This window comes from Vigna angularis, chromosome 9 (assembly GCF_016808095.1).
Source record: "Vigna angularis cultivar LongXiaoDou No.4 chromosome 9, ASM1680809v1, whole genome shotgun sequence".
NCBI lineage: Eukaryota > Viridiplantae > Streptophyta > Magnoliopsida > Fabales > Fabaceae > Vigna > Vigna angularis.
In genome coordinates, this window is record NC_068978.1 from 3,464,559 (window position 1) to 3,474,123 (window position 9,565).

Below are 9,565 nucleotides of genomic sequence, written 5' to 3' on the forward strand. Positions count from 1 at the left end.
CACCTTTTCCTCCCACTATATATTCATAACCTCAAATTTTCATCATTCACAAAAACAAACTCACTCTTTGCTTCAGCTTCAAGTTATGGCCAACACCACCACCTATGCTTCTTCTTCGTCATCATCATCACAAAGATCATTGGCCATGGTGTTGGCTTTGGTCTCAGCAGTGGTGTTGTCTCCCTTGTATGGGAATTCAAGGAGTGACAGAAAGTACTATGAGTCAAAATGGAGCTCTGCTGGTTTTGTTCTGCCTATGTTTCTTGCTGGTCTCATAATTGCCATCAGAACAACCTCTTCTTCTGTGTCATCGTCATCATCATCAACTGCAAGAGCTTCCTTTCTACCATCTCCTGAGCCTTCATGGGTGTTCAGAGTTGGAAGCTCTTCCTGGGGTTTGGGAGGGATTTTGGTCATGCTTATGCTTCTTCTTCACTGCCAGACCTCAGTTCAAGAATTCTTTTGGAGATAGAAGCATCTAGTTTATTTGTTTCTGTATTTTTGATACCTTAAAAGTTTAAACTGATAGTATAAATGTTTTATCTTTAGTTTATTACTTGTCATTGTTATTACCTGAATGTTATGCTACTCTCGTGAAAGGATTTTAACCATTTGCTTCAATTACTTAAAGAAATCAAGACAATAGGTAGATTTATAAAATATTAAAATAACAAGTACTTAGTGTGTTAGAACATGACTTTTAAAAGTAATTTTTTAAAATTACTTTGTGCATTGGATGGTAAAGATAATTTTTAATTTTTTTTAATTGAAGTAATGCAAAATTTTAAGTTTTGTTGGAAACTAAAAAAGTTGAAATTATGTTTGATATGCAAGAGTTCGGTTTAAAAAAAATTGAAATAGTCTCTGTGATGCACAACTTTATAATACATTAATTAAAAGAATTAATCAAATTATAAATTTGTTTTCAATGTACATGAGTTTTATGTGTAAAAAAAAACAAACCAAAAGTTGAAAATTTTGTGTTAAGTAATGCGCAATAATTTTTTTTAATTAAATAATTTTCAATTTTCTTAGAACATAAAGCAAAAATGTATGTTTGTGTAACTTATGTTGATTCTTTTTTTTTCTACTTAATAAATTAAAATATTATTTATAATTTTTATACAATAAACTTTGATAATATATATATATATATATATATATATATATATATATATATATATATATATATATATATATATACTCAAATTACTATCATAACTACTTCAACATGAAGAAGTTAAGAACCCAAGAACCCCAAACACCATCTATTAATGTAATTTTTTAAAATATGTTATTTTACTAATTTAAAAACAAATTACATTAAATCGATTACAAAACGATGAAGGTTTAATTAGACTAAAAACATAAATATAGAAGGGAATAAAATATTTAAAAATATGAGAAAATATTTTTTTTTAATATTTCAAATACGAGTTTGAATACAAATAACAAAGTTAATAATACAAAAAAATATAAAACATATTATTATAAGGATTTTAGTTTGTGTAATATCTTCGTCTCATTTAAAATTTGTCCATTGATGTCCAATTTTTTAAAAAATAAAATAAGTCATGTTATTACAAAATAATAAAGTATAAAATAGTCATTTTAGGACAGAAGGAATATAAAAAACAATTAGAGAGTGCAGGAAGCAACATCCCAGAAGGATATGACTCCGATTTTTGTTATTATTGGATCCGTGACGTGGATTTCTACAATTCAAGAGTGTTTTTCCTTATATTATCTTACATTTTTTCCTGCGTCCCATATTTTTTCTAAATTTCAAAATTATTCTCTTGCATTTCAAAAAACATTACATTTTCTTTTTTTCTTCAACCGATTTCAAATTAGCTAAAAAACATATTTTAAAACTGATCTCAAAAGTTTTAAAAAAAAAATTAAAAAAAATCCGTTAAAACTTTAAAAAAAATTCAACAAATTTCAAAATTTATTGAAAAAAATTATTTTTGAAATGTGGAAATAAAAAAGAAATGTGAGATGATGCAGAAAACACTCACAATTTAATTTATTCATGATTTACCCTGTCAAGCCCAATAGTTAAAAAAAATATACCTAGTTAAAAATTGGAATTTGATTAGTCATAAAAGAAAGGTTGGAACTTCACTTATTGAATTTATTTATATTTAATTAAGTTTTAAGTTTATCGTAAACTTAAATATTATAACTAAATTCTTATTAATTTTTTATCTCTGTTATGCATTTTAAATTTATATATTTTTTAATTGAATCATGTTTAATTTTTTTTAATGGGATAATGTGACTATTATTCTATCTTTTTTTTCTCCACATATTAAAAAATAAGAAACAAGATAAAAAGATAAAATAATAATCATGTCATCCAATTAATGACAAAATTCAATTAAAATATATAAATTTTTTGAATACTTAACCAGAAAATTTAATATGAACTTAATTAAAAATAATCAAATTTACAAAGAGTTAAAATTTATTTAAATTATTTAATTATAACCAAATTAATATTGGTTTATGACATTTTAAAAACAATAGTTTTATGAATTTAGTATTTAATAAGCATTTGAATATTAAATAAGACTAGAAAAATCACATGTGGTATGAATAATTGAATAGATGAAAAAAATCATAACTTTTTTACTACTATAAAGTTATTTGGAATGAAACTCAAGCACTGAAGGAAAACTGAATTGATGAGAATGAAAGTGAGGGTAGAAGATGTGGTGTGGGTGCAAAGAATATCACAATCGCAATGACCAAAAAAAATTTATGTAACTTTTGAAAATTGAAAGTGAAGGTGCCCAAGCCTACGAATCTGCGACATACGTTGAGTTTTTTTAGTTTTTAGTATTTTAATTTATTATATTTTAAATTAATATATAAATATTATTTAATTTGTTTAAAATTATTAAATAATTATTTATAAATTAATTTAATTTAATAAAATAATTATTATTAATTTAATTTATGTATTATTATTTAAATAATAATTAAAATATTTTTAAAATTTTTATTAAAATGGATGTGTCACTGTGGTGACATCCGTTGCAATTCTTTTTTAAGTTTTTGTTTTTTAATTTATTATATTTTAAATTAATATATAAATATTATTTAATTTTTTTAAAATTATTATTTAATTATTTTTAAATTAATTTTATTTTATTTAATAAAATAATTATTATTAATTTAATTTATGTATTATTATTTAAATAATAATCAAAATATTTTTAAAAAATTTATTAAAACGGATGTAGTGACATTCGTTATAGTTTTTTTTAGTTTTTTATTTTTTAATTTGTTATATTTTAAATTAATATATAAATATTATTTAATTTTTTTTTAAATTATTACTTAATTATTTATAAATTAATTTTATTTTATTTAATAAAATAATTATTATTAATTTAATTTATGTATTATTATTTAAATAATAATTAAAATATATTTAAAAATTTTATTAAAATGGATGTGTCCACATCCGTTGAAGATTTTTTCTTTTAAATAAAAATAATAAACTATAATATAAAATATGTAAACAGATTTTAACATTCGTTTACGGATGTCAACAATCATTGAAGGTGAAACGGATATTGATATCTGTTTTAAAACAAAGGCAAAATAGATATAGATTGATACATGGAGCGTTCAATGATGGTGAAGGAAACAACTGTCAAAGTGGAGTTAGGTTTAGTTTATTCTTCAGTTTGTAGAGCTTTGGAATCTTTACCTCATTCGTCATAGTGGAAAATATTCACAACACAACTCAATTTCCAATCATTTAATAACAATAATGTTTTCATTACAAATCTTGAATTTTATGTTAAAAATAGTTTAAAAATTTTAGGTTAAATATGTTTTAAATTTTTCTTTTAGGTATGTGTATGATATCGTTGAACATAAAACACTGCTATTGTATTTATTTTATAGTTTACATAAGTCTTTAGTTTTTATACCTTCGTTTACTTTTACTTTTTACATCTGACCTAACCTAACGAGTTTTTAATTATGAAAAGTATATTTAATTTTTTTAAATGCATAAACCATTACTTAAAATTATGGAAATAAAAATAAATAAAACGGATGCTCTTTATATAGTTTATCTTTCACTTAAAGAGAAAATAACACTATTTTTTAACACTATTTTTTAACACGTAATACTTCTAAAAATGATTTAAAAAACAAGACAATTTTGAAAAATAAATATTTTTACTTATTTTTTGTTTTTATTATATTTGAATATAATATTATAACCTTTTAATTTGATTTACTAAATAAAATTAAAGCATGCACAGTCCTATCATTGTCCAAAACCATAGCTGGACCTAGTGCTATTAATCCAATGCCAAAAAGATTAATGTTATGATAAGACTTAGATATTTAGTTGCATATCTTAAAGTGCTGTTCTTCTGTTAAAGTTGTCCTTATAATAATGTAAAGTTTGGCACACTTGATTCGACACAGGTTTCCGAAATAAACTATTAATTATTATAATTGATAAATATTTTGGCATATCTATTAATCTTATATCATTTAAAAATTAAAGGAAAAAACAATTTAAATATTTTTTTTATTTTTAAAAATAAATTCGTGACAAAATTTTATATTCCAAATCACATATTTTAGAGGTTCCAATTTACTTAATCCCTAATCAATAAGTGTTTTTGACATCCTTTTGCCTTTTGAAATGTTACAAAAAATAGTTCAATTTCAACAACATAACTTGAAAGATTCAACAAAACTTAAATTGTGAAAATTACAGTAGAATTTAAATCGAATACGACATTTATACATGCTAAAAAGCATCTGTTACTGTACATGCCGCTCTCAGTACGCTATTTACAACGTGGTTTCTTTTCTAGTTGACTTGTTCACCATCAAAGAAATCCAATAATAAAGGACAAGAAAAAAAATATAAATAATGCATTTTTATATTCCTATAATAAATAATAATGAAAACAAAAAGTTGAAACAAAATTTCAAGAAAACTGATTTATCGGTGTCCTGATTAGTAAACACAATAATAATATACAAGAATTAATCTTCATCCAATTTTTCATTGTCTTTCGTCTAAATGGTAAATTTTTCGTAGACTGAGCTACCGTCAAAGTTAAATCTTTCAATCAACAAATTTTAAACTGCAATTCCCATTTCGAAACTGGTCTAAAAAATCTGGAAGATTTATTTCGTTCTTGCTAACAAGTTCCTTGGAAGAAACGCCTGACATTTTGTAGATGAGTTCATGATGACTAAATAAAACCAGAAGTCTATAATCGAAATAGGAGGGATGTAATAAATGCAGGAGGAGCAAGAACATAAAATAAATCATTTGAGCACATAATTGAATGGAGTTAGCAAGTTCATGGTAGTGACACAGTTGTTCTGTACAAATATTTGTATATATACATAGCTGTTGCTAAATTTGTTTGATGAATAGAAAGGGAATCGAAGGTGGGATCAACTTCTTGAGCCAACCATGGTACTTGAAGAAGAAGTTCCCATGGTTGATACGGTTAGCCCTCGATCATACATACGCTGGATTTCTTCCCTGTATTCTGTAAGATACTTATCAGGTATGGCTGGTGTAAGTTCAATAACATCTCCCATCTTCAACTTGCTTTTCGGATCACTCACAGGCTTGTGATTCAGCCTTGGCCTCAGCTCTTCCTTCAATGGGAACCTATATGTTGTCAACCTAGAGCTTGCACGCCCAGCTCTCTCCAACAAATCCAATATCGTTGAGTTTGCACTGAATTCTTGAACAGACATCTGCACACACACACAGTCAATCCAACAAATCCAACTTTGGTTGCACAAAATTGAGTATTACATAAATTACGACCACAAACCTTGTCATTCTCGATCATGATGACGAACACGGGCCCGTTCTGACCACAATCGGGCCTATAGGAATATGGGCAATCGGCAGCATGGGAAGGGAACTTGCATGGAGGCTTCACTGAATCAGCATATCTAACAGATGAACAGTCTCCACTCATTGCTTCGCACTGCCAGGTAACAACCCACCGAGCCCACTCCACCATCTGAAGCACAAATGACGAATGCTGGCAATCATCTTCTTTGTATCTCCAGTGAGCTGCAAATCCAAATTCTGCTTGCAAGTGCATATCTTTTGTTCGAATTTGCACTTCCAGGGGAACGTTGCCTTCACCCATCACCACAGTATGCAGAGATTGGTATCTGTGAATTATAAAACCAAAATCAGACTATATGAGATTGTAAACTGAAAATATACATCCCAACTACAGAACCACAACATACCCATTGAACTTGGGGCGACATATGTAATCTTTCAGCTTTCCAGGCACCTCAGACCATAACCGATGGACAGTTGTTAAGGCTTTATAACAGTCTTCTTCTTTGTCAACAATCAAGCGCAGTCCATAAATGTCATGGATATCATCAATGGTAAGTTTCTTCCTACACCGACAAAGAAGGAATTGTGAGAAATTGAAGTGTACTACAAACAGTACAATCCATGTCAGGCAAAACACTTTGTGTCTTAGTAGTTTTATACAATGATACTTCATCAGTATTTTCACAGCAATATCACCATAAAAATAGCAACATTGTTGATGCCCCGTAAACAACTCAACATCCATTCTGATGTTTTCGTGTGTTTGCAGTAAGAGCAACTGCCTTTGATATGACACCCATTTTTTGTGTAAATAATACTCTTCAAGGAATCTTACCTCCCCCTACCCACAAAGAAATTTCTAGTACTGTATTTGCATTTCAGGAAAAAAAAAACAGAATTTAAAATTCAGAAACTATATAAAAAGTAAGGGATGGTAAAGCATACTTCAACATTTTGCAGTAAACGCTATACAAGCTCTTGTGCCGCCCAGAAATGACATTATAAGATATGCCTTCATCTTTAAGGGCTTGCTCTAATCTCTCTATCGCACAAGTAATCATTGCATCATCGTACGACTCCACAAGCTTTGAAGAAAGCTCCTCGTGCTGGCTTGGGTTGAGATGCTTAAAACACAAATTCTCCAATTGTTCTTTCCAGCTAGAGATTCCTAAGCGATTGGCCAATGGTGCAAAAATCTCCAAAGTCTCCTTTGCAAACCTCTGCCGCTTGGTCACAGGCAATGCATCTAGTGTCATCATATTATGCAACCGATCTGCCAGTTTAATGAGGACAGCTCTTGCATCTGCCATGGCAAGGAACATAGTGTGCAAGCGGTCCGCTTCAACTGACTTGCAAGCTGTATTATTTTCTCGAGCCAGTTTGCTTAAGTGGCTCAGTTTAGATACCTAAAATGCCATAACAATTAGTTAGAATCTTGAAGACAACCATTATAAAAAAATCAGATATGTCTATATTACACGAATCCAGGGCATCGAATGGGTAATATGGCAATTCATTCCTACAAAGTTGAAAATAAAATTTCAGCAACAAAAACACAACAATGACAGTTATGAAGTTATTACACTGCCACTTACAAGACACCAACCTACAGAACGATAAACCTGCCATTCGTGATCTGTATACTAAACACGACTATATTTTGCTCCAAGATCAAGGTTCATTAAACTGTGAAAAAGTCCTATGATACACTAGGCCATAGAATCTAACACTAGATCTGAAGTGTAAAGTTTATTAATATCTTAAATATTACGTGCTGATTAAAATGATCTTGCAGATCACAAGCATCAATTCCCAAAATCCTAAACCACATGCATTCATCAATCGACAAGAGACTAGTTCCTCACCCCTTCGACTAAATCAGCAACTCCAGCGCCAAATGCTCCACATATATAATCGTAAGTCAGAAAAGCATCATCCAGCGTGTCATGTAAGAGCCCCGCAGCCACAACGGTGGAATTGGCACCAATCAAAGCCAGCAACACGGCGGTCTCCAAACAATGCTGCAAGTAAGGATCCCCACTAGCCCGCATCTAAAAAAAACACAGACAAAAAATCAATTCACCAAAAGTCCAAAACCACTTACACACCTTCCAACTCCAAAACACACAAAATAAAGCTCCATTCCATAATTCCGTGTACCTGCCCTCTGTGTGCCTTCTCAGCTTCACAAAAGGCCTTGATGACAAACTCCTCGCAGAAGATCTTGTGTCTCAACTGCGCCCCCAGCAGCAACTTTCTAGCATAGGGCTCAAAATGAAACCCACCTTCCACCAAATTATCCTCTAAATTGAAGGTCAACTCATCCACAAGCGCGGCAGATGAATCACCCGCATCTAAGTCATAATCCAAACAAGACCCCAACGCATTCCTCACGAACCCATGAAACAACCCACTAGTCCCACCCCTGATACTTCTCACAGAGGTAGAACTAATGGGGCTTCTGCTGCTACCACTACACGAAACAGGACCATGAAAAACAGACACGGGACTCTGATCCCTCTTCCAAGAAGACCCACCAAACTTGCTTGGAGAATACGAGAAGGAACTGCCCAACTCCTTCAAATCGTCCTCCTCACCGGTAAAGTTCGACGACAACGCCGCGTGTTTCATCGCCGCCGCCGGAGACGAGAACAGGCACGAAAGTCCGCCCATCACAGGCTTCTGCGACGTCGACGGAGGAGCCGTCGAAGCCGCCGGCGACGAAGATCGCGACCCCAATTCGAAGTCGTAGGAAGCGTGAGCGTTGATCTGGCAAGGGTGAGGCGTGGAACACACGCTGCTCGGCGGACTCGCGTACAAGGCTATAGTTGAAACCGCCATGGAAAAGAGGTTAGGAAATCACAATTAGGGTTTTCAGAAATTCAATCCCAAGCACGGAAACAAATGGTAAAGTCACAATTTTTTAAGTACCCTTTGGGAAATCTAAGAAGAAAAGAATATGAGGATAATTAGAATTTTCTGGGGATGCCAATTTCAGAAAAGAAAGAACCCAAGACTCATACAGAGGAAATAGTTTTCCCTATGTCTGTACAGAGAGGGGAAAAAAAGAATTGCAAATGGAAATTGCTCGATTGAAGAATTCAGGAATTTAAAAACTTTTCTTTGTATTGGGATGGGTGTTGCTTATATACAGAACTTTTCTACGGAAGGGTGGAGAAAAGAACCCTAAATAGATAAGAATTTACAAGAGATAACCCTGGGATTGAAGGTGAGAGAGTCAAATACGTTTGGAAATGGAAGCAGGAGAGAGAGACGGAGAGAGAGAGAGATAAAGCGAGCTGTTGTTCTTGGAAGAAGATTTTCGCAGAAACTACCCTCTGAGTTTGTTTATGTGAGAGGAATGGCTCAGAAGCTATGGAAGAGAAAGGTGAAATGACGGTTGTGTCCTCAGAAGATTATGGTAATGGCAAGGTGTGTTTGAGATTAATTTGTGTTTTTTAATGTAGTGAGAGATTGATTTAAGGTAAAACAGAGAGAGATTGTTGCAAAAGAAGATATTTATTTCTGCTATGCCCAATTTGGCTTGATGCGGGCCCCATTGAATCTAGACGGCTATTGTGTTCAGAGAAATCCACGCCATAAATACCGTCAAAACTCTATATTTATCACAATAAAATCTGGACTTAATTTTCATTTTCTTTTATTCCTCTCACTTTTTATTTTTCCTAGACA

At 31.2% G+C, this 9,565-nt stretch overlaps 2 protein-coding genes across 2 annotated transcripts; one reads left to right on the forward strand and one right to left on the reverse strand.

Moving 5' to 3' along the window:
* Positions 1–43: 43 nt before the first annotated feature.
* On the forward strand, positions 44–553 carry LOC108347311 (uncharacterized). The gene has a single exon (XM_017586477.2). The coding sequence runs from the start codon at positions 86–88 to the stop codon at positions 470–472; it is 387 nt and encodes a 128-aa protein (XP_017441966.1). The 5' UTR covers positions 44–85; the 3' UTR covers positions 473–553.
* Positions 554–5,310: 4,757 nt separating this feature from the next.
* LOC108347523 (probable GTP diphosphokinase RSH2, chloroplastic) lies at positions 5,311–9,245 on the reverse strand. The gene is made up of 6 exons (XM_017586811.2): positions 8,033–9,245; positions 7,738–7,923; positions 6,818–7,278; positions 6,277–6,435; positions 5,844–6,195; positions 5,311–5,763 (listed from the first exon to the last, which is right to left on the reverse strand). Exons 1-6 carry the CDS (start codon positions 8,711–8,713, stop codon positions 5,452–5,454), a joined length of 2,151 nt encoding a protein of 716 aa, XP_017442300.1. The 5' UTR covers positions 8,714–9,245; the 3' UTR covers positions 5,311–5,451.
* Positions 9,246–9,565: the final 320 nt, after the last annotated feature.

Bases quoted from the DNA above. Each gene is read 5' to 3' on its own strand.
- LOC108347523 (XM_017586811.2), bottom strand. From the start codon at position 8,713: ATGGCGGTTTCAACTATAGCCTTGTACGCGAGTCCGCCGAGCAGCGTG. The intron at 7,924-8,032 runs GTACACGGAATT...TGTTTTTTTTAG, and splicing joins AGAAGGCACACAGAGGGCAG to ATGCGGGCTAGTGGGGATCC. The intron at 6,436-6,817 runs GTATGCTTTACC...TTGTCGGTGTAG, and splicing joins GTTTACTGCAAAATGTTGAA to GAAGAAACTTACCATTGATG.
- LOC108347311 (XM_017586477.2), top strand. From the start codon at position 86: ATGGCCAACACCACCACCTATGCTTCTTCTTCGTCATCATCATCACAA.